The sequence below is a fragment of the Capsicum annuum genome, chromosome 6 (genome assembly GCF_002878395.1).
Source record: "Capsicum annuum cultivar UCD-10X-F1 chromosome 6, UCD10Xv1.1, whole genome shotgun sequence".
NCBI classification, from domain to species: domain Eukaryota; kingdom Viridiplantae; phylum Streptophyta; class Magnoliopsida; order Solanales; family Solanaceae; genus Capsicum; species Capsicum annuum.
In genome coordinates, this window is record NC_061116.1 from 4,820,374 (window position 1) to 4,846,606 (window position 26,233).

Sequence of the window (26,233 nt, forward strand, 5' to 3'; positions counted from 1 at the left end):
CTTTAAATGTGTATAACTTTTTGTATACATGGAATTTTTCATCCCAAGACCCACCAAATTGTAGAGAATCGAATTAGCTTTCCAACGATACCAATTTTACCAAAATCCGATAGCCGAGCAAAAAGTTATGGCTTTGCAAAGTGGAGTGCGTCACCTAGAAAATTGCCTAAGGCTACTGGAATGGTTATTCCATAGTTTATGCACCACCCAACCTAGCTTAGGCAATGGGTTAGGTGCCGCCCAGCCTAACTTAGGTGATGGGCAATGCGCCGCCCAGCCTAGCTTAGGTGATGGGCAATGTGGTGCATGCCTTATGGCACAACATAAGCTCATGATAAGTATGAACTTATCTTTCTATACGAACTTGAATTTTATTAAAGAATTATGTGATTTGCAAGTTGGAGGTTTATGCCCAAATTATCTTGTTTGAAGTTATGGATTTATAAAGTGATCGTAGTATGAAAGTGCATGGTTTTCTTGATTTAAAGAATTCTCTTCATGATTTGAATATTATGAGTATGAATTGAGATGTTGGTTAAAGATTTCCAATCGAGTTTTAAACATGACATTGTGATTTTGATCTCATTATTTTGACTTGAATTGTTAAAGTGTTTCAAGATTATTATTGTGAGCATGAAGTTTATTGTGATTTGACATGATTTCCAAGTATGGGTTGTAAGCCCTAAGTTTTAGTCTTGATATTCAAGAAAGATGATGTTTAAGAATTCATTGATAATCATGTACTTAGATTTTAAGCAAGATTTGATGATTTGATCCTAAGGTAAGATAGGAATCCACATTATTCTTACAGTTTATGATTTAACGCAAAGAGAAGCATAATTGCTTTTCATGATAGACCCTTGTGCTAGTTTAAGGTGGATTCCCTAAAAAGTTTTAAGCTATAAGTATGGGAGTAGTACTTAGCACCGAGTTGGGTATGCCTCAGAACTACGTGCCACCGTAGATTTTTTATTTGCTCATAGTGAGCTAAGATAAGAGCGTTATCACTAAAGTTAACTTTCTATTCTGATGGCAAGGGTAGAACAGCTTTCCCCAACATGGGCAAGACATTGGACTCCATGTCAGCTCACATGGTTTATGTTGGTTAGAAGAAACTTCCAAGCCCAAGGTCCCTAAGTCCCAAAGTTCCAAGATTCCTAAAGTCTCTAAGTTTTAAAAGAAAAGAAACCAGTTTATTCAGATTATGTTTTACAGAAAGATATTAATTACAGTTTTCAGCTCTCAGATTTTAGATTTAGAAGTAAGTCTTTTTACACTTAGACAGTATGATTTACAGACAGAATACTAGCACAACTTTTAGAACTAAATGTTATGACTCACTAGATTTATAAAGCATTATTTGCTTCTTCTTGTTTCAAATTTCAGTTTGAGATATTCTAGCCTATGTGAGTCATTTACATTTATCATGCATGATTTTATAAATTGTGATGATATCATATTTTTACTTATGCATTTCACCCTCATATACTCAGTACATCCTCAAAGTACTGATCCACATATACGTCTATATGCTACATTGTCTCATTATGTAGGTACAAGTTTTAGTATTTACATTCAGACTCAGACAGTTGTAGATTTCAGCTAGCAATATGATAAGTCCTCCTACTCTGGGGACTTCAGTTAGATTTATTTATGTTCTTTACTTTCTGAATCATGTGTATTAATTAGTGATAGTTGGGGTCGCGTCCTAGCTATCTATAGTCAATATTAGTAGAGGCTTCATAGATAGTCAGTATAGTTGATGTATTCAGTTTCAATTTTTTATTGTATAAGCAGAGTTGTATTCATCTTAATGTAGATTTGTATTGATAAAGTTCAGATAAGATTTGTTTTCCGCATTTTTCTTCAGATTTATGTGTTTTAATCAGTTGCTCATGAGTTATGCCAGTATAAGGGTTAGCTTGGGATCACTTGTGGTCCTAAGCACCGTGTGATGTCTCGGGACAAATTTTCGGGGCATTTAACAAGATAGGTAGAAATTTGTGGAGTTCTGGGATGTGTTCTTATTATTGATGATTGGTGTCATGCAAACTATATAACTTCTCTTTTGGTTGATTATCTAGGGATAACTCGAGTGTCCAAGCATTTCCCATACTTCTTGGAAGGCTATAGAGTCTCCAAAAGCATGAAGGTTTCCCTCACCCTAGATGGGTACTATCCCCTTAGAACGTGGACACTTATGCTTGGGTGCTGATTGGTTTGCACAACATAAGATTCCAAATGTGCAAAATTATCCTAAAATTGTATTAGACCAATGGGGAAACCATCTTTTTCCACTTACCCTTCCTAAATGTCAATGTAATATGGTCACTTACTCCAAGCCAAAAGAAATTAAGAGACAAAACATTGAGAGGAGTAAGGGAGTGCAAGGTAGGAACCTAAGAGAGAAAAAAGGAGAGGTTATTAGGAGTAATGTGAGGGGGTTGCCACCAATCGGAGCTAACATTATTTGTCCTTCTTTTTAATAAGGACATGTGTGTAGGTACCAACATGGAAAATGGAAGAGAACATGTGCTAAAAGAAAAGATTCCCTTTGAAGACTTGACAAGGGAAATTTTAATTGAATCCAAATCTTGTGGAGGACCTTTACACCAAGGTAAAGAAGAATGTGCTCACGAACTTCAAGGTAAAATAGCTTACTCTTACACTCTTGTGTATGAAAATAATGATTGTGTGGCTAGTAGCCCATTGAGTGTGATAAGTAGCTTACCTACATGTGAGTCTAATGATTATTCACCTCTTGATGATGATGTACATAATATGAGTGTGTATACACTAGTTGATCCTATTGATGACTGAATTGACTCTTCTTGAAAGACCAATTTGTGTCCACCTAGTATTAAAGACATTGTGTTGGATGATAATACATCACCTTGTAGAAATTGATTGATCAACTTGTGTGCAAAACTAGTCCATCACTTGAGGATATGTGTAATGTGATTAGTAAACCTCAAGTTAGTGATGCAATTTAGAATATTGGTCAAGAAAATGTGAGTGACCCTTTGAGCTTGTCTTTTATTAAAGATACTATTGCTTGCTTGGCTCGTAGGGATGACCATGTGCTTGAAACATCTTTGACACTTGATAATGGTTGTTTAGAGAATGGGCTTGAATGTTCTACACACTCTCCATGGATAGATCCTTCTCTATTTAATAACAATATCTTGTTTGAAGATGATGAGCTCACTCCTAGTGAATTACCTAGTAGTGTGGATAGCATTATTGATATAGCTTATCTTGAGGGCGGTGTGAAAACATTCCTACTAAAGGTGGAAATCTCTTCTTGGAAGATGAGAGTACTCTTAAGAGAAAGGAATATGAAGTCTTGGAAAGGAATAATCAATTGGGTGATGATAACTTTGATTTGCTTGAATCTTTAAGAAACCCAATCAGTGATTGTTCCTTAGTAAAAGGTTGTGGATGTGATCCTTTATATGATACCCTACCTTTGTTTGATATTTATAACTATGAATTGCTTACTTCTTGTGAAGACCTAAGTAATAATCCCTTTGATATTGGTGGTGGTATGTGTCCACTTGAGAATTCCCCCATTGAAAGAAAAAGTAACAATTGTTTGGAAATTCCTTCCTCTTCTATTTCTGTGACCTTATTTTTGAGAATACTCATGGTAATGATTTTGTATCTAATAGTGAGTACATTCATGAGGGCACCTTAGTTGAAGTTGACTTGAGTGATACCTTTCTCGACTCTCTGTTTGCTTTTAATGATGTTTATACTAATGAGGAGAGTATATCTTTTAGTTTGTGAAGCTAGTGGAGGAAAAAGAGTATTGTCTATACCCATGTCTATGGCCACTCTTCACATTTGACCCCAGTTCCAAATTTAGTTATGGTGATTGTGGTACACCCAACTTATTGCTTGGTCCATATGAAAAGCAAAGTTTGAATGAGGTTGGTGATATCCTTACCTATGATGGAAATTCTTTCTTCTGGATTCACAATCCTCTTGAGGGACCAACATTGTGTAAGGGAATGAACTCCAACCAAGATAAAGGGTTTTTAAAGAAAAGGAGTAGTGAAAAACTCTAAGAGAGTTCACCATTACGTGTTTCTATTCTTGACCAAGGTTCCAGTACTTGTAGGTCAAGAAGAGAGTCTTCTCTTGAAACTACTTTTGATGAATTTCATTTATGTGATACCCTTCTTCCATACTTGAGTGGAATTGATGACCTCCTTTTCCAAGGTGATGTCATTCTTGGGAATCGGAGGGAAAATGTGTCATTGTCTCCTTTGGGTGTTACTTATACACTTGCATCTTTGCTTGACACACTTGTGCTTAAATTGTGTGAATTCGAACTTATGGATGTCAAGTTGATTATTTGTTTATTGAAGTGCTCATGGATACTAAGGACTACTTGTCATCGTTATTAGGTTGGACAATTTAAAGTATCTTGTAGGGCTCTTGAGAGCATGCTTACCTTTGTTAATAGAGATACACAAACTATTAAGGGAATGGCCCTATTAATGAATTCTTTTCTTTGGGAAGTTGTTTGAAAGGAAAGAGTGATATGTGCTTAAATGCTTTTATTCCATCCTTGTGTGCATTATGTGCTATGTATTTTGAGCCAAATGTCTTTCTTATAGATAATATCACCTTGGATGATGCTTTTACAATTGATTCCTTCCTATGCTACATCTTTGCTTATGATGATATCCATGCTATTCTTGGATTTGTTGTATGTAGAGGTAGGAAACTTATTGGTTGGTCAAATTTTTTGAATAACAATGCTATATGGGTCATGTGGACTTTAAAGCCAATTTAGGCACCTCTCTTGATGTGATCTCTTGAAGAGTTAAAGAAACAATTGTGTATTATGGCTCCTAAGGTGAAGGTAGTTTTACCCTTTGAACTATTTAATCCCATTATGACCTTTGTGATTTCCTTATCTCTTGATGAAACCCATAGCCAACTACTTTGTGCATTTTTCAATAAGGTTCTAATGTTTACCACAAACGATCCTTGGTTATATATTAAGTATGTGCAACCTTGACAGGATGCTATGATTATTTATTAGTGCTAAGTCTAACCCTCATGTCATGAGAATGCCGTATTTGTTTGTCCTTCATTTGGTTTTGCAAGTTTTGGATTCGAGGTCGAATCTTTTTCAAGAAGGGAAGGATGATACAAGCCAAATTGCCTCCGGACCTTTGGATGGAATACGTATGATGCTTGAAGATTCTTAATGACTCCTTAGTGCTATTAAAAGATGCCACATGGATGAATATTATCATTAAGGAGGGTCGAAGAACTTTGATGAGATCGAAGGAGTGAAAAATGAGGCTCAAAGGGACATGCTCCCAAGGCACTTTGGATCCGCCTTTGATCTACTCTAGCATTTCAAGAGCGGGTCAAACAACCCCTAATGGGTCTTTTCTTGCATTTTGGATCACTTTTGGGCCTTAATGTAATAAGCTTATTCTTGGACAATAAATAGATGACTTTAGGTCTTTCTTCCTTAGCTTATTTTTTTATTATGATGATGATTTCATGAAAACTCCATTGGGGGTGTTGATTGCTTTGAAACTCCAATTTTGAACTTTGTTTAGAAACGTCGGTTGTAAGGGAGATTCAATCCCTTTTGTGATCACGTAAGAGCTTGGTGCTCGTAGGTAATCAATAAGGGAGGTCTTTGGGTTTGATATACCCTTTGGTTGCCCTTTTGTTATCTTCTTGTGTCTATCTTTCTATCATCAATCCTTTTATTTGTTTACTTCTCGTATCTTCAATTTCATCGATTCATTAGTGTTTGTGTTTGCTTCTTATGTTTATAGATTACTATTGTATCACTGGTTGTTTGCTTACAACCTCTTCTACTGTAGATAGTTATGAGACCCATCACTCGCTAAAGTAAATTGAATGTTTGTCTTATTTAATTTTTCTTCTTATAAAAGTAAAGAAATCAACTAAAGAAAAGGAAAGGAGAAAATGAAATTTCCATACTTGCTAAAACATGATTTTCCTATTTATTTTTCAATATTTTGAAAATAGTTGCAAAATCAAGTAAAAAGAGAATTTGTCAATAAAATATTAAAACTTGTTAAAATTTTAAATTTCACGTTTCCCGAATTTAATTTTCAAGGGTTTCATGGGCGTCAAGGTCACAAAGGGCATCATGGGCTCCATTGGAAACAAGGTCACCATAGGCACCAGGGGCGCTATGGATAACATGGGCACCAATGCCACCATGGCGCCATGAGAAAAGTCAAGCCTTGGGAACCCACACCAAGCTACCATAGGCGCCCTCTACGGGTATGCTCTGTACTATGCAGTCAGGCACCACAATAACAACCTACAACTATGACATGCACGCCATGTACCAAATCGCACATCCTCGAGTTTGCGATATACACACACTCATTGCACAAAAATAAAATGAGCATGAGCATATGAGACTTCGCTTGTTTTCTTACAACCTCTTCTGCAGTAGATAGATATAAGACCCAACACTCCTAAGGGAAATTGAACATTAACCTTATTTATTATTTTTTTAAAAGAAAATTTTAAAAAAAACAACTAAAAGAAAAGGAAATCAGTAAATAAAATATTAATACTTGCCAAAACTTTAGATTGCCTGTCTTTCCTATTTATTTATTTTTTTAAATTACAAAATTAAGTATGAAGAGAAAATTAGTCATAAAAATATTAATACTTTTTAAAATTTTAAATTTCATATTTACCCTAATTATTTCCCAAGGGCGCCATAGCGACATTGTCGCCATGGCCACCAAAGTTGACTTGGACATCATTGGCACCATGTGCACCATGGGACCCATGGACACGAATGGACACCATTGGCACCATGGGCGCCATAAGCACCAAAGGCACACCGTGGTTCCATGCACCAAGACACCATCACCATCCACCGCAGGTGCACTATGTATTAGGCACCTGTGCACCACAATAACAATGCAGAGCTGCGACGAACTTCATGCACCATGTATCAAATCACGCATCCTCAGGTTAGCAATATACACACATGCTGTGCAAAAAATCAATGCATAAAAATATGAGACATCGCTTGTTTTCTTACGGCCTCTTCTACATAAGACATATATGAGAACCAACACTTGCTAAAGCAAATTTCATATTTACCTTAGTTCATGTTTTTCTAATTTAATTTTCAATGTTTTTTTAAAAAGTAAAAAAGTTATGTAAAATGAGAAAAATAGTCAAATAAATATTAATGCTTGTTAAATTTTTAAATTTCATGTTTCCCTTATTTATTTTTGAAAGGTACAATGGGCACCATGGGTGGCATGAGCACCGAAGGCACAGTGGGCACCATGGGCATCTTGAGCACCAAAAGGCAAACCATGGGCGTACAAAACAAAACGCCATGGGTGCCCTCCGTGGATGTGCCATGTATTATGCTCTCTACACCACAACAACTATGTACAATAGCGATGAACGTGACACGCCACATACCAAATAGTGCGTCCTCAAGTTGGCAATGTACACTCACCCCATTGCGCAAAAAATCAAAAGAGCACAAGCATATGAAACACCGCTTGTTTGCTTACAATCTCTTCTACAGTAGATAGATATCATACCCAATACTCGATGCCGTAAATTGATTTTTTACCTTACTTAATTTCTTTAAAAGTAACAAAATCAACTTAAAAATAAGGAAATCAATCAACAAAATATTAATATTTGCTAAAACTATAATAGTTGATGCGTGACGCTAGAGTGAAAATTTCAGATAGTAAACTGTGAGAGTAGTTATCAGACTAATTTGTAAGTGTAACAATATGTCAAGACATAGTACGTGGGTCTAAACAAAATAAGAATGTTAAGTGAATCTTTAGATTATTGAGAAAACATAGTATAAGAGATGAAATGTTCATGATGTAAATTTATTGCATAATATTTTTTGTTTAGTTCTTTGACTATATATATGGTGTTGTATGACTAATCTTAGTCGGTCCATGATGCCTACATATACGTGTGACGCACTGATACTACTCTTGCTAAATTTTCTTTAGGGCTTTATGTGTGGTCTTTGGTGCTCATACTTCACTTTGTGACGATTCAAAATTTGTTGCTTTGAGTTCCAATAAAAGACATGCTTTTTGACTTTTATTTCTCTTAAATTATTTGTTCTGCTTATTCATTCCTATTATTATGATATATGATATGTATTGTCTTACCGACCATGGGGTGTGATAATTTTTTTTTACTTTTTAGGAATTCAAGTAGTGAAATACGACTGTATAGATATATATAGATAAAATTTTATTTTTTAAGGACCTTTTAGATATATTGCACATTATTAGAAATAAAATAAAACTTTCAGATCACCAGCTTCCTAATGCTACTACGCTAACACAATCCTGGTATTTCTCTATTAATAGCCTTACATTAATTATAATGTCTAGTCAATATTATTTTCATAGAAAATAAATTATTAGTAACACTTATCTGCAATTATGCTAAAGGATTAGTGATTTATCCACAATCGTCAAACATTTGATTAGTTGTGCTTATATATAATATGATTATTACAATCCATCGACATGACGAGTTTTAGTTTGTTCTCTTTGGGATTATAAGTTACGCACTTGACGGAATGATTAGAGTACTTTATTCATATGGAGGGAGTTACTAGTTCATATACAATAGTAGTTAAAATTATCAGTTACCATTGACTCTGATATCTAATGAGGTTTAAGGTAACTTTTAATGATATTTATTTTTTGGTCATGTATTTATTCTATTATCTTTTTAATCAAAATTGATTTATCTTTGATTGTATTTGATTATATCCACTTGATAGAATTAAAATAAGTTTAAAAGAAAAAATTACTCTTATCCTAAAAGATATCAATTTATCCTAATTAAGAATATCAATGAACAAGTTCATAATCATATTTTACTATAAAATCACAACATCCTTTCTTTCTTAACCACATACAAGCAAAATATATTTTACACAACTTAACCTATCTCAAGCAAGGTTTCTTCAACAACATATCCATTCTAATTCTTCTTCAAAGTTTCTATTTATTAATTTAATATTTACAATATCTAAATTCCTTGTACATTGACAATTTTTATGAGATTGTCTTTTACTTTAATCTAATCAATGATTTATTTTTATTTATGTGCAGAAAAATGCATACATTCATCAACAATATCATAAAGTGGAACACGAACAAGGTAGTGTTTAAAATGGGAGCTACGGGGAAATCTCGTCTCTCTGTTGACCTCACAATCCATTTTTCAGCAGAAATCATCAACTCAGACAAAATGCAAGTTTATAAGGGACTTGACATTGTAACCAATAAGATCACTGACACTAAAAAACAAGGTGTAACACACTATTTGCTGAGCAAATATTAATTCACACTGAGTATTTACACTAAGCGGCTATTTAAATAATTTAATAATAGTTATTATGGATTAGGAAGAAAATGCATCTTATTATTTTGATATTGTGGTGTGTGACAAACTTAATTACATTGATTACTAATTTGAGTGGGAAATGAATAATATTTTTAAAATTTAAATACTTGAAATTGCTACCTTAAGCGGATCTATGTGGCAGTTGTTTTTTCTACTAAAGCTTGAATACATGGAATGAAATTATGTAGTATTTTAAAACTCCCTAGTGATATGAACTTGAGACATCAGATTATCGATCCACTTCATTGATAACTAAGTAAACTTCTTGATTTAAGTGAGAATGAATATCATTTGACCATTATTTAAAATATGTGCATTTCATAATATATATACACACACACACACACACATTTTAATCGCAACACTGACAATAATTTTTTATTTATATTTGTATGGTGAAATCGATTCAGATTTTGATTTCACATTTGAGAATTTTTGTGCTCAAGCCAATTGCTATATAGAGAAAATTATAAGTCGTGGATATGTTTCAATCATCATTGATGGGTCAAATTCATACATTGAAAAACTTGTGAAAGATCCTATGTTCATATTTAAATCTAAATACAACAGTTGTTTTATTTGGATTGATGTTGACGTATCTATATTGGACCCTTTTCTTCGCAAAAAGGTTGATCATATGGTACAAACAGGTCAGTTTAATTTCTCTTTTGTGTATATGTATGGTTCATTTATCAGTAAAAGCACATATGTGATATTTGAACTCCCATTTTTTCATATTCACGTGATTTATGACGATAATATACAAGTTAGCTGATATGAACCATAATTATTTTACTAGTTCTTTAGAAAATTTACACTTTGATGTTTGAAATAATCATGCTACATAATAAAATATTTTCTACAATAGATTTTTAAACTTTCTCTTTATAAATTAAAGTTCTGTTCAAATAACTCAAATGGACTTCAAATAACTCAAATGACTCTTTAATATTTATGCTCACGCAGGGCTAGTGGATGAGGTACGGGGAATATTTTCTCCTGAAGCAGATTACAGTAAAGGAATCCGACAATCCATTGGTGTCCCTGAGATGGATAAATACTTTAGAGAAGAAAATAAATTTGACCCATGTAAAGACTCAACAAAGAAGATGCTTCTTGAATCTGCGGTTAAAGAAAATAAAGTTAATACTTGCAACTTAGTTCGGCACCAACTTGAGAAAATTTGATGATTCATGGATGAGAAAATTTGGCCATTGCATCGTATTGATGCCACCAATGTTTGCAAGGAAAATGAAAATGAAGGCACAAATGATAAATGGGAGCATGATGTGTTGAAACTCTGCCTGGATACCATGAAAGAAATTCTCAAACAATGACGATTACAATATTATTATTAAGTGTTTAGAAAGTAATACAAATAGCACTATTATTTCTTTTAAGATGTTGTGATTTGCAATTGATTAAAAGTTCTAGTACTATGCAAGTATTTCAATATATATGTGATAACGTTTTTGAGTTTTAAGGAAAAAATGAGGACCCGTCTTTGTACCTCAATTGCTAAACTCCTATTGCTCTATAGCTAATGTCTCCCTTTAAATATCATTCGATCATTCTTATTAATATTAAAATTATCATCCTATGGGTAAGACTGAGTTTTATGAAAGTTTTCATCCAGTCTAAGAATATTTAGATATTTTTTCGATTCTTATTCTTTGTTATTAGATTGCTCATTGTTTATTAAAAACGATTATCAAAGAAAAGAGTTTAAGCACTATACATTTAGACAAAAAAAGATGTATACAAAATCAAGTCATTTATTAATTCGACAGTAGAAGACAACCCTCTTCATTAGCAATATTTGAAAACCTAATCAAAATTATAATGAAATTGATGATTGGTAAATAAGTATTTCTAGTGTGTTTTTCCTAGGCCTTCTGAAATAAGGGAGGCTAACCAACTCCAAACGTCTGAAGATGATCTACTGCTTAGCGGGACTGAGCCTCGGATCCTGAAATATAGGGGGTCAATACGAAATGTACTAGCACTTAAAACAATCCAAAAACAAAATACTGATATATAACATAAGTGAGAGCATTTCATAAAAAGACATGTCATCATAAAACATTCGAAAACACATAGGCATATTCAATAAGCTTCAAAACCACTTCTGTAAATCTCAAATTAACTCTTTGTCTTACTTCTAAACTAGGTGGCACACCCTACAATACTACAATCCCACGGGCTATATGGAATCCGCCCTTGACTCGGTGGCCAAGCCCCCAACCCAAGTATGCCCGCCACAGGGCACTAGGCTAGTGTATAATCCCTCTTTGGGACATAATAAACTAGTATCAGCAAAACCCGATTTTGGGCAATGAGTTATCTGAACTCGTGCCTTCTTCGGGTAACCACCTCACATTCTTTAAGCCCATTTTTAGTCTTTTCTAAACATGCATCTTTCTGAACTCTAATTCTAAAAATCTGAGTAAAAATTTGTATTCTGTTCTGTTCTAATTCTGTCATGGCATTATTTGTTTTGGTATCGTCATACCAAGACTTTCAAGTCATATGTCTGAGATATGTAATGTTCTTCTTTATATTTTTCAACCAACTCAATCATTTGACCACCAAAAATATTTAAACAATGCAAGGGTGTCCTTATTTCAAAACATGTGCAAACTTATGCAAAGATTCTCCCATTTCAATAATTCAACACATGATGGTCAATTTCTCAAAAAAATTCATGCAATTATCTCAATTAACTCATTGAGTATTTATAAAAAAGGACACACCCTCTTTTCAATTCATAACAATTATTGTAACACCCCGCAAAATCATCCACGCATTAGCTTGTGGTAAGATGCTCTTAGAGTTAAATAACTAGAATAGTGTCAAAGAGGCTTAGTCTCATTTTTGCTTTCAAAATGAGTAAAATTTAAACCATATATATATATATATATATATAATTTCCCTAATTTCATCTTTTTATCATGTGAAAAATTGAATGAGCTTTCCATCGATGTAAGATTCACCCAAATCTGATACCCGGACAAGAAGTTATGTCTAATTTAAGTCCTAATCGTAAAACACCATCATTTTGGTGCTTGGCGCGTTGCGGAGTGGGCCTATTTAGCAATTGTCAAATTCTAGTAGTTTAGCGTGATTGTGGTGCATTGCTCTGAAGTTCCATGTCCCAACTAGTGGGACAACGCGATGGCTCCGCGTCGCGGTGACCTTAAAAATCCCATTCGTCAATTTTCAGTGAGCCATCGCGATTGTGGCGCGTCGCGGTGGTCATTAAAATCGGGCTCCCAGTTATATTTTTATTCCGTCTCATTAAGGGTATATTGGTATTTTTCACCCCCTTAGCAGCTTAAATACGGGATTTTAATCCCAAATGACCTCATTATTAATATTTTTATCAGAAACCATCAAGAACACTCCTTAGGGTTTCAAACAAGAAAACCCAAACAACTCAAGATTCAACCGTGGGTTTTAGAAATTGATTGAAGATTTTGAATCCCCAAGCCGTGGGCATCAAGAATCATCCTTTAATTTTCTAAATAGAGGTACGTGGGGTTTATCCTAAAAACTACATGGGCTTATCAACACTAGAACATGATTTAAAGATTATCATGCATGAATTTTAAAGGGGTTTTGGAACTTATGATTTAAATTTCGCATCTTAGGTGCGTTGATGATATTATTGTTTTGGTCTTTAGGCCTTTCCCCCTTAAATTGATTTAAACTTATGAATATATATGATGTTGAAGATTTGATTGAGAGCATTATTATTGAAACCCCTCTCTTTGATGATTTAGAGTTGATGAACTTGCTGGGAATGATTTGAGATGTTTGTTTAATATTTTGAAGGGGATCTTTTCAATATTTAATATTTAGCATAATTTTTATGATGATGAGAGGGAGTTTCTTTTTATGATTGCATCCTTGTCTTAAAAACAAAGAATTGCATATGATTGATATCTTTGACATGACTACCTTGTGTATTTGAAATGGTGAAAAAGAGAGTTTCTTGCATTTGTTTACATGAACTTTAAGAAAGAATTTCTTGAAATGATTTATTGATATGGTGGTCCCAGATTTGCGTTTTGAAACAGAGATTATTATATGCTAATAATAGCTCAGAGATGTGACTTGCAATTCAATGGTATGATGATACCATATAAATGTATGCCATAACATAGTTAGAGTTATTAGAGTATGTTTTCAGAGAATGCATGTCTTAAAGAATTAAAAATAGGCATAAAGAGAGTTAGGTGGTTGCCTGAAGAGGGCTAGAGTTCAAGTAACTCTTAGACTAAAACCATGATTTGTCGATCCAAGTATATTATTTTTAAGCTGGAGACAATCATGTGGCGTAGCAAAGTCAGAGACTCCAACCCTTGCCGCACACTTGGGTTGGAGGCTTCCCCGTTGAGTCAATGGAGGATTCCATATGGCCCATGGAATTTCAGAGTTATAGGGTATATCACCTTGTGCAGAAGTAAAAAAAAGAATGTCTCAGAGTTCAGATGATTTTCTTTCAAAGTCTTTTAGAAATGCCCATGAGATTTCTTACTATATGATATGTTTATGAACTGTTTTTAAATTGCTCTCATATATGTTGAATATAAATTATTATTTTGGATTTTCTCTATATACCAGTACATTTGTATTGACCCCCTACCTTCCAGGTTCAGAGGCTCAGTCTAAGGGTCCAGCTAATCAGTAGAGTATCTCAAAGAGAAGTTATCTGTGCAGTGGTGAGCCTTCTTTATTCCATAAGGCTTGTTATTTCAGATTATATTATTCTGTTGTTTTGGTATACTGGGGGCATTGTCCCGCTTTCAGATAGTTGTCAGATTTTCATGTATTAGAGATTTCACTGTTCCAAATGTTGTTTAGTTGAGTTCGAATTTCATTCCTTATTGTTAAACTAAATCTAGAGTATGACCATGTTTCCATATCAGATATACTTCTGCATCTCCTTTTATTATGTGAAGGTTGTGCATGATTATCAGATAGAGTAGGATGCCTGGGCATTCATGGTTTAGGATGTCCGTCACGTCCAGGCCCTAGTTTGGGTCATGACAAACTTGGTATCAGAGCACGGTTCATGGTCCCAGGGTGTCTACGAAAATGCGTCGGGTAGAATCTTGTTTATGGTTGTGTAGCGCTCTACACTTATAAGCAGGAGGCTACTAGGCATTTAGGAATGTTTCCCCTTTTTGTAATTTAGTTCATGCTTTGGAGTCTAATCTGTCCTCTAATCTATGATCTCTTGCATTTCAGAAAAACAATTATGCCTCTTCATCGTACTAACGATCAAAATGCTCAGATAGATGAGGTTCGTCCCACTCATAGGATAAGGACCCAAAATAGAGCTCAGACTTCGGAGATTGATACTCTGCCGGGAGTCGTACTTACTCAGACCAGCTCACCTAGGGCACCCAGAGCTCTCCGGATGGGGACTAACCGCACTCAGCCTCATCAGAGAGAAGTATCTAATGCAGAATTTAGATAGTCCATTCACATGCTTGCACAGTTGGTAGCCACACAGACTCAATGGTTAGAAGATATTAGGTCTGCATCTGTTATGTTTGAGGCCACAAGAGTAGGCCAATTGATGAGGATGAACCCGCTCAAGTTTACTGGTACCAAGGTAGAAGAGGATCCACAGGAGTTTATGGATGAGATAGAGAAGATCTTTAAGGTGATGCATATAGATGAGGTAGAGGGGGTTGAGTTAGCATCTTACCAGCTTAAGGATATAGCGAACCAATAGTATAACGAGTGGGAAGATTCAAAGAGTGAGCATGCCAATCCTACAGTTTGGGCCGAGTTCGTGAAAAACTTCCTTAATCGGTACTTTCCTGTCGAGTTAAGGGAGGCCAAAGCCAAAGAGTTTATGAATCTGAAGTAGGGAAGGATGAGTGTCCAGGAGTACACTCTATAGTCCAACCAACTAGACCGTTATGCTCTAGAGATGACTAGTAGCATGAGATCCTGAATAAGGAAATTTGCATTCGGCCTTTCAGATGACTTAGTGCTTGAATCTCAGGGAGAAATATTGAACCGAGACATGGATTTTACCAGACTATCAGTCCACATGCAGCAAGTTGAGGAAAATAAAAATAAGATTGCTGAATCTAGAGTGAAGGACAGGTAGGAAAAGAGATCCAAAATAGCAGACCGGAGCTACAGTCAGCAGCAGAGTAGGAATTGGGGCAACAAATGGCAGAAGAAGAAGAATTGGGGTTATGCACAGTCTGCGCCAGTGCCCCGTGACTAGACCCCCAGCTGGAAAGCACACTCAAGATTTTTAGTATAGATAGGGGCTGAGGATACAGGGTTCACAGTCTCAAGGACGTGTAGCTCAAACCTTTCAGACATACCCTTGCTGTGAGAAATGTGGGAGAAATCATCCAGGGAGATGTCAGTTTGGCGCTATGGTGTGTTATTCATATGGTTATCCAGGCCATATCCAGAGAGAATAACTAGAAGAAAAGGGTAATATTGATGGAGCCAAGTCACAGGCTAATTCTTCTGCACCACCACCGCCTCAGAAGGGTGCCACTTCAGTCATGAAAATGGCCATAACTGGTTGTACGCCTTAACCAACTGCCAAGAGGCAGAGGCCTCACCTAATGTAGTTTATGTGTTACTTGATCCTGGGTCTACCCTTTCATATGTGACCCCTTATGTGGCTGATGGTTTTGGGTTTGAACCCGATGTGATTGCTGAGCCTTTTTCTATTTCCACTATGGTGGGGGATTCTGTGGTGGCTAGGAAGGTGTATAGAAAGTGTGTGGTGACTATTTGTGGCCGGGATATAGTGGCAGACCTCATATCCCTAGACATTCTTGATTTTGATGCTATCCTAGAGATGGGCTAGCTTCATTCGTGCTATGCCACATTAAATTATAGAACCCGAAGAGTCACCTTTTCTTTTCCAAATGAACCGGTGATAGAATGGAGGGGCATTCTTTAGCGCCTATAGGGAACTTTATATCTTATCTCAGAGCCTGTAAACTTATTTCCAAAGGTTGTTTGTACCATCTTATTTGGGTTAAAGATTCTAATATTGAAAGTCCTTTCTTTCCACCTATCCCGACCACCTATCCCGATAGTAAATGAGTTCCTAGAAGTCTTTCTAGATGATCTCCCAGGAATACCACCTAATAGGAAAATAGATTTTGGCATTGATTTATTACCAGATACCCGTCCCATCTCTAATCTTCCATATAGAATGGCTTCAGCAGAGTTGAAAAAGTTGAAATAGCAGCTAGTAGATCTTCTAAATAAAGGTTTTATCCATCCTAGTATTTCTCGTTGGGGTGCACCTGTACTCTTCGTGCAAAAGAAAGATGGTTCCTTCGTATGTGCATAGATTACCGTCAGTTGAATAAGGTCACAATTAAAAATAAATATCCTCTTCCTAGGATTAATGATCTTTTTGACCAGCTTTAGGATGCTAAATGTTTTTCAAAGATAGACCTTCGTTCAGGATATCATCAGTTGTGGGTTAGGGAGACAGATATTCCCAAAACAGCTTTTCGAACCAGATACGATCATTATGAATTCTTAGTCATGTCCTTCGGGTTGACTAATGGCCCTGCACTCTTCATGGATCTTATGAACAGGGTGTTCTGTCAGTTTCTAGATCTGTTTGTTATAGTTTTCATTGATGAAATTATGATTTATTCCAAGAGTGAGGAGGATCATTCCAATCACCTCCGAATCATCCTTTAGACTCTCAAAGATCATGTGTTGTATGCAAAATTTTCCAAGTATGAATTCTGGCTTAATGCTATTTCTTTCTTGGGGCATATCATGTCTAGTGACGGGATTAAGGTTGATCCCCAGAAGATTGAGGCAGTAAGAAAATGGCCCAGACCCATGACTCCAACCGATATTCAGAGCTTCTTAGGTTTAGTAGGGTATTACAGAAGATTTATAGAGAGTTTTTCTTCCATAGCTGCACCACTTACTAAGTTGACTCAGAAAAAGGTGAAGTTGATTTGGTTTGACTCCTGTGAGAATAGTTTTGAGAAGTTAAAAGATAGGTTGACAACTGCTGCTGTTTTGACTCTTTCGAAAGGTACAGAAGGGTTTGTTGTATACTGTGATGCATCTCGTATGGGACTTAGGTGTCTACTTATGCAGCACGGTAATGTGGTGGCTTATGCATCTAGGCAGTTGAAGGCGCATGAGCGAAATTACCCCACCCATGACTTGGAGTTAGAGGTTGTAGTGTTTGCACTTAAAATCTGGAGGCATTATTTTTACAGGGTGCATGTTGATGTTTTCACTGACCATAAGAGTTTACAGTATGTTTTCTCATCAAAAAAATTAAACCTCGGGCAATGACACTGGATGGAATTGCTAAAAAATTATGACATGAGTCTGCTCTATCATGTGGGCAAGGCAAATGTGGTAGCCGACGTCGTTAGCAAGTTGTCTATAGGCAGTCTTTCTCATGTTGAAGAAGGGAAAAGAGAGATGGTGAAGGATATTCATCAACTAGAAAATCTTGGAGTGCGACTCTTAGATTTTAAAGATGGAGGGGTAGTTGTTCACGAGATAGCTAAATCATCCCTTTGTACAAAAGTTAAAGAGTGTCAGATCAAAGATCCCATCTTGATGCAAATCAAGAAAGATATAGGTCAACAGAAGGAGATGTCCTTTGAAATTGGTGGTGATGGTATTTTGAGATATACGGGTAGATTGTGTATGCCAAATGTAGATGGTCTGCAGAAGAGAATCCTTGATGAAGCTCACACTTTGAGGTATGTTGTTCACCCAGGCTCTACCAAGTTGTATCATGATTTGAAAACCCTTTATTAGTGGAATAATATGAAGCGCGATGTGGCTAACTATGTCGCCAAGTGTTTGAACTGTCAATAAGTTAAGGTAGAACATATGAGGCCTGGTGGTACTTCCTAAGAGATTGCCTTGCCCTTATGGAAATGGGAAATGATCAATATGGATTTCATTATGAGACTTTTGAGGTCCCGAAACCAGTATGATTCTATTTGGGTGATTGTTGACAGGCTGACCAAGTCAGCACATTTTCTACCTGTGAGGACCAACTATTTGGGAGATGATCATGCCAAGCTTTACATTGAGGAGATAGTCTATTTACATGGGGAACCTGCACCCATCATATCTAACAGAGGTATGCAATTCTCTTCACAATTATGAAGGTCTTTTCAGAGGGGTTTAGGTACCCAAGTGAACCTGAGTACTACTTTCCACCCTCAGACTAATGGGTAAGTTGAGCGCACCATTCAGACCCTTGAGGATATGTTGAAGGCTTATGTAATTGACTTCAAAGGTAGCTGGGTAGATCACTTGCCGTTAATAGAGTTGGCTTATAATAACAACTACCATGCCAGTATTAAGATGGCTTCGTTTAAAGTTTTGTATAGGAGAAGATGTAGATCATTTGTAGGGTGGTATGAAATGGGTGAGACTCAGTTTTTCGGTTCTGATCTTGTTTATCAGGCGATGGAGGACATGAAAACTATTAGAGAACGACTTAAAATATCCTAGAGTAGACAAAAATCCTACGCCGATGTTAGGATAAGAAACTTACAGTTTGAGGTTGGTGATTGGGTGTTCCTCAAAGTCTCCCCTATGAAGGGATTTATGTGATTCGAGAAGAAAGGTAAGCTGAGTTCTCGCTAAATAGAGCCATACCAAATTTTGAGAAGGATAGATGGAGTTGCGTACAAGTTAGAGTTGCCTGCAAGTTTGAGTTCTGTTCATCCGGTATTTCACATATCCATGTTGAAGAAATGTATTGGAGACCATTCATTAGTATTTCCTGTAGAGGAGTTCAAAGTGACAGACTCCTTATCCTATAAAGAAGAGCCCATGGCAGTCTTGGATCGCCAAGTTAGGAAATTGAAGAGCAAAGAAATAGCCTCAGTCAAAGTGTTGTGGAAAAATTAGAAAGTTAAAGAAGTGACTTGGGAGTCAGAAAATGACATTAGAGATAGATACCCAGACTTATTTAATCCGATGAATGACGAAATAGAAGGTACAATCCTTGTCTTATTCTTTTGTGGCCTTAGTGTACCTTAAATCATGATTTTCTATATTCTGTGTCATCATTTGGGAACGAATGATCCCAAGGGCGGGATAATGTAACACCCCGCAAAATTGTCCATGTGTTAGCTCATGGTAAGATACTCTTAGAGTTAAATTACTAGAATAGTGTCAAAGAGACTTAGTCTCATTTTTGGCTTCCAAAATGAGTAAATTTTAAACCATATATATATAATTTCCCTAATTTTGACTTTTTATCATGTGATAAATTGAATGAGCTTTCCGTCGATATAAGATTCGCCCAAATCTGATACTCGGGAAAGAAGTTATGGCTAATTTAAGTCCTAATCGTAAAACACCGTCATTTTGGTGCTTGGCGCGTTGCAGAGTGGGCCTATTTAGCAATTTTCAAATTCCAATAGCATAGCACGATTGTGGTGCATCGCGCTAAAGTTCCAGGTCCCAACCAGTGGGACAAAGAGATGGATCCGCCTCGCGGTGACCTTAAAAATTACATTCGTCAATTTTTAGTGAGCCACCGCGATCGTGGCGCGTCGCGGTGGTTCATAAAATTAGGATCCCAATTATATTTTTATTCCATATTCCAATTCTAATAAGCATGATCATCCACTACTACATCTCTTCTGATGGAAATACCTTTTGTTTGCAAGTTGAAAACACTATACCCTTTGGCTTGTAATGAATAACAAATAAAGATCCCCAATTCACCTTTCGGCTCAATCCTGCTTCTTCTGAATGAAGGAACATGAGAATAGCATATCGAACCAAAAAAATTTGGTGTTTGGCAGATGGCTTTTTTACACTCCTTGCCTCAGTAGGTATTTTATCATTCATAAATTTAGTTGGCAACCTATTCAAAAAATAAACTAAAGTAGAAACAGCCCAAAAACTCTGCGGTAGTTTCTTTTCAAGCAACAAACATCTAGCCGTTTTAACTACAGTCTTGTTCTTCTTCTCGAAAAATCCATTTTGTTCTGGTGAATAACTTACTGTCATCTTGTGATCAATCCTCGCATCTTCACAGTACATATTGAACTCATTTGAAGTGTATTCACCTCCATTATCTGACCTTAAAGCCTTCAGCTTACAACCACTTTGTCTTTCAGCGAAAGCTTTAAATTTCTTGAAAATTTAAAATACATGAGACTTGTTACTCAAAAAAAACACACCCAAGTCATCCTTGTTAACTCATCAATAAACAACACAAAATATTTTTTTTGACCCAAGGATGATGTCTTCATAGGTCCACATACATCAGTGTGAATAAGTTCAAGTTTTTTAGTTGTCCTCCAGGTACCACTCATAGGAAATGCTTTCCTATGAACCTTATCCATCTGACATGACCCACGAACTTCTTTATATAGTGAGATCTCAGGTAAATCCTTAGTCAAGACCTTCTCATACATAGATTTTAAAGTAGCATAGTTAAAATGCTCATATCTTCTGTGCTATAACCATGAATCATTCATTCTTACAAAATTGGCACTATCAAACTTTCCATCTACTGGAAAGATCCTATCCACCATTTCTACTTTGTCAATCAAAGTATCATCAGTATAAAAATTCAAACAATGCTTTCCTTAAAAAATAAGGAGTAATCTTTAGACATCATTTGGCCAACACTCAACAAGTTAAATGCTAAAGAAGGAACATACAACACATCATGTATAAGCTTTATACCTTGTTTAGTTTGAAAGTAAACTGAACCCTTTCCATGTGCTTCTACTGTTGCACCATTTCCCATCCTAACGTTAGCTTTAAGTGACTTAGCAAGTGTATGAAACATAAGCTCATAATATGACATATGACTTGTACACCCACTATCTAGGAACTATTTGGATTGGTTGATTGTGTTTTCTTCATGAGTATCCATAAACAAGCTTTCTTCCTTTGTTGAATCTTCAGTGAAATTTGCTTGCTGAACATTGTGTTGTTGTGGTTGATTCTGCTTGGCCTTGCAATTCTTCTTAATATGACCCATTTTTCTATAAAATTTGCATTGAATTGATGGCTTTCCTTTTAACTGACAATCCTTTTCTTGATAATTGGTTCTTTTGCAGTGGATTGAAGGTGAAAATTTTTCTTTCTATCAAGATTCTGTCCATGGCTTTCTCTTTGCTAGTTTATCTCCTTCCATACTCCTATTGTCCTTCACAAGTTGGTTTCCTTTGTGCTTTTCTTGAAATGCCACTTCTGCTACTTCTTCATCTCTTATACTTTTTCATTGTTCTTCGACTTGCAACTTGCTAATCATCTCTGCGACAGATAAAGTCTTCTTATCACAAGATTCCTCTATTGCTGAAATCTTGGACTCAAATCTTCCTAGTAAGTTTATCATCATCTTCTCCACCACTTTTGAATCTGGGAAAGTTTCACCAAATAATATTAACTGATCAAGAAACCAGTACTAAATAGTTACACATTTATCAAGAAACTACTAAAGAGTTGCATTTTATAAGGTATTTATTAAAGGTAAATTAGTAAAAACAGTATTTATATTTTAGAAAATGAGTATGACGACATACCATAAAGTTGTTTTATTCTCCTTTCTCTCTTTGTCCTTCACTCTCCATGACTAAAAGTGCTTTTCAAGTTCTTATCTTTCAAATTCTCAATATCTGGCGTATAAAAGGTAGATAAAAAATTTATCAAGAGAATAAAGTAGCAAAAAATGTTAAGATATGAATAAGTAGATTGTATTCTGTGTTTGCTTTCTCAATTTTTTCTAAAGATCTTAATACTAAAACCAAACAAACTAAGTTTATTAGAGACTAACCTTATGACTTGATGAAAATTCTGATATAGTTGCTTTGTTCCTCTATGCTTTTGAGTACTCTCCAGAAAACTATTAGCTTGAAAACTGAAAAGCTGAAAATTAGAAGATAGAGAGAGAACAAATGATTGATGTTAGGTAGAAAATGATGCATAGTATTTCCAAAAAAAAGTCTATAAAGAAACAGCATAAACCAATTTCAATGGGGCCTCACTTGTCTGCCACACAGTCTAAAAGGAAGAAAGAAAGAAAATTAATCAAACTCTCCAGTGGGAACAATAATCTGCAGTAGGGAGTATTGTCCATGAAATATATATATATATATATATATATATATATATATATATTTCAGAAATATATATATATATTTCAGATAAGCATTCAGTATCCTTCCGAACTATTATCAAAGTTGCCACAACATATTCCAACTTTCCGAGGGTCCTATTACCCCCGAACTCAATTTTAACATATTTTTGGCATCCTTTTATGCTGACGCGACACCTTTATTACATAAAATGGGATCCACGTCAAAAGTGTCACATCAACTAAAAAGGTTTACAAAAGGTGCCACGTCAACTAAAAAGGTTGACAAAAATACGCTAAAATTTAGTTCGGGAGGTTAATAGGACCCTCGTAAAGTTGGAGCGTGTCGTAGCAAATTTGGTCATAGTTCAGGGGTTACTTGGTGCTTTACTAAAAAAAATACATAAAAATCATAACATGAAATAATTTTGATATACAAAGTCCTAACTGAACCATTGAAAATCTCAATATCTATCCACCCAACGTAGAGAGTTTAATTTCAAATGTAACAATTTATTGGCCTCTATGTGAAATCTACCCTTCTCCCACAAACTCTTTCAGTTGTAGGATGTGCAAAACAATCTATAATGAATTTCAAATATTTCAAATATTCTTGAAAGCAAAAGCATGAATGAATTTCAAAGGGGCCTCACTTTTCTGCCATAAATACTTTTAAGGGAAAAAGAGAAGAGAGTTAATCGAGAAAATTGAAGGAAAGGTGTCTTTTAAGTCTTGAATGAAGGATTGGTAACATTGACCAACATATAGGATCAAACATCATTAGGAAACTTGATTAAGTTAATTATGGACTTGATTAATATTTTTAAAACCTTCTAATCTTTTTAAAAATACAAATAAACCTAACCCACACCCCTCTTCAATCCAAATCAACCACTCTCTCCTCTCTCTCGATAGCTTTTCTCAACTCTCTCCCAACCAACAATTCTGCAAAATTTCTTCCTTCAACCCCTGATGACTTCTGCCTCCCGTTACAAATAGTTGGGCTTCGAGTTCTTCTCTTTTCTCCCTTCAACCCCTGATGACTTCTACCTCCGGCGATAAATAGTTGGGCTTCGAGTTCTCCTCTTTTCTCCCTTCAACCCCCGACAACTTTTACCTCCGATGACAAATAGTTGGGATTCAAGTTCCCCTCTTCAATTCAATCAACCTGTCTCTCATCTCTCTCGACAGCTTTTTCAACTCTCTCCCAACCAACTGTTCTGCAAATTTCTCATTTCAATCCTCAATGATTTCAACATCCAACTACAAATAGTTGGGCTTCGAGTTCCTTTTCGACTTCAACCTTCAATTGATGTGACAACGTAGCTCTCTGACCACAACAGCTTTGAATTCTTCATCATTCCTTTCTTCATCATTCCTTTTCTTCTTTCACAGGTAAAAATTTATGGCCTTTTTAGTTTTAAAGAAAACGAGGAACTTAGGCCAACTTCTCTTAGAGTATTGGTTAACAATTTCACTATTTGTTGCACTAATTTAAAATGCGGTCTGAAATGGCCTTTTTATTGTTTGTGTTTATAAAAACAAAATGACAATTTGGTTTGATTTGTTCTATTCTTGTTCCTGGTAAAAATGATGAAATTGCTGTTTTTTGTTGAACAAAATTGTGCTACTATTTTTTGTTTCCTCCGATAGATTACCCATCTGGTGCAACATATTAACCATCTGATGCAATAGATTTATTATATGATGCAATAGATCAACCATCCGATGCACCATAGGAATTATTAGATTATAATTCTGATGCAACAGATTAATAATCTGATTCAACAGATTAACTATCTGATGCAATAACTTTACTATATGTTACAATAGATTAAGCATCGAATAAAAAATCTAATACAACTAATTAACCATCTGGTGCAATGGAAGAACTATCAGATTAATGATCTGATACAACAGATAAACCTATCAGATTAATGATCTGATGCAACAGATAAACCTCCTGTTGGATAAAATCCCATCAACTCTTCCTACAGGAAATGTCCAAGACTTGATTTTTCCAACTGATCATTCATCTTCCGCGATAGAAGACCCTATGTTGGAAGAAATCTAAATAATATTGAACGTTGATAACTATTCCAACAGATCACTCATGTGTTGCAACAGAAGTGTGACCTGTTGCATAGACCATTCATCTTTCTCAAAAGATGAGTGATATGTTTTGTATTATTGCAACAGATTACTCAATCGTTGTTGCAGGTTAGTTAACTACTCTGACAGATCACTCATATATTGCAATAGGTGTATGATCTATTGCACAAACCATTTATCTTTCTCAACAAATGAGTGATATGTTTTGTATTATCATAACAGATTATTTAACTGTTCCAATAGATCACTCATATGTTGCAATCGATGATGTCACAATAGCTGTGTGATCTGTTGAATACACCATTCATCTATCTTAAAAGATGAGTGATATGTTTTATATTGGTACAACAGATTAATCATCCATTGCAATAGTTTGGTTATATGCTGCAACAGATAGACTACCTAGTGCAACAGATTGGTGATTTGTTGCAATTGTTATTTTACTGTTTTGCTTGTTTGATTTACTGTTATCCTTTTTTAATGATGCGTTAATCAACAATAATATATTATTTTATGTTCCTGCTAATTTTAGATAATATGGTTCCCAAAAGAATAGAAACCAAATCAAGTCCAAGTAAAGGAACAAGTGAAGCAGCTAGGCTACATCTACCGCACTATGAGCTTGCTTTACAAGCATTATCTCAATCGGGAGCAGAATATGATGAACACGGGGAGGAGAGATGTTTCAAAAGAGATGATGCAGATGCTAATAGTCCTTCCACTGAAGAGCCGGTCAAAGCCTCCAACATTGATCATTATCCTATGAGAATGTAGCCCGATGGTGCCAAAGATTTAATGGGTGATTTTGTGGTTAAGTCAGCCATGGGAAAATCTTTCGACGCCTTCAGAAAAATACTTTGAGAACAAAAATTGGATACTTATTTCAGGGATAGCTACTTTGGGAAATATCTTGATTTGCCGGAGAACAACAATGCTCGTTTCCAAATGAATGGTATATGAACTTCTCAAGCGCAGGTTTATGTATGAAAACAAAGATAAGATGGATGAGGTGTGGATAAATTATTGTGGCATGCCAGTTTGTTTTGGTTAGAAGGAATTTTCCATAGTTACTAGACTAAAATGTTATCCTCCTTCTCAAGTTATACCTATTCTAACCCCAAAAAAAACAACCCACACACCCAAAAAAAACAAAGGCAAGTCGTGTGATCGTGATGATCTAGTGTCCATGGTTGGTCCAAGCTTCAAAAACAAAAATTTGACAGAAGCATTGAAAGGTAAAGGACTTTCAAAGAAGCACAAGCAGTCATTGAGCTTAGTTTGGTTTGTACATAATATTGTTTGGGCGAGAGACATTAACAACAACATAAGCCTCGCTTTGATAAATCTCTCTGAGGATCTTGATGCATTTAACAGCTGTCCTTGGGGGTATGAAAGCTTCAAAATGACTGTCAAATATTTATTGACTCCATTAGCGTCAAAGACAGTCAACTTATATGGCTTCCCATGGGCTTTCATGGTAAATATTTCTTTCTTCTATTATGATATCATTCATTTTTTTCGCTCAATAATGGTTTTGATTTATTGGCGTTATTTTATAGGCTT

The 26,233-nt window shown here is 35.5% G+C and overlaps 1 protein-coding gene and 1 long non-coding RNA gene across 2 annotated transcripts; one reads left to right on the forward strand and one right to left on the reverse strand.

Annotated features, from left to right (window-relative positions):
- Window positions 1-6,759: 6,759 nt before the first annotated feature.
- LOC124899269 (adenylate isopentenyltransferase 5, chloroplastic-like) lies at window positions 6,760-10,634 on the forward strand. Its single transcript, XM_047413556.1, has 4 exons — window positions 6,760-7,001; window positions 9,153-9,371; window positions 9,841-10,097; window positions 10,414-10,634. The coding sequence occupies exons 1-4, from the start codon at window positions 6,760-6,762 to the stop codon at window positions 10,632-10,634; spliced, it is 939 nt and encodes a 312-aa protein (XP_047269512.1).
- Window positions 10,635-21,146: 10,512 nt separating this feature from the next.
- On the reverse strand, window positions 21,147-22,429 carry LOC124899227. Its single transcript, XR_007056339.1, has 3 exons — window positions 22,259-22,429; window positions 22,008-22,100; window positions 21,147-21,843 (listed from the first exon to the last, which is right to left on the reverse strand). It is a non-coding gene; the product is annotated as an uncharacterized LOC124899227 (long non-coding RNA).
- Between the last annotated feature and the right edge of the window lie 3,804 nt (window positions 22,430-26,233).

What these genes read in the sequence shown, in the direction of transcription:
- LOC124899269 (XM_047413556.1), top strand. Translation starts at nt 6,760, where the DNA reads ATGGCCACCAAAGTTGACTTGGACATCATTGGCACCATGTGCACCATG. An exon ending in ATCAAATCACGCATCCTCAG is followed by an intron (nt 7,002 to 9,152) that starts GTTAGCAATATA and finishes ATTTATGTGCAG; the next exon opens with AAAAATGCATACATTCATCA. An exon ending in TGATCATATGGTACAAACAG is followed by an intron (nt 10,098 to 10,413) that starts GTCAGTTTAATT and finishes ATGCTCACGCAG; the next exon opens with GGCTAGTGGATGAGGTACGG.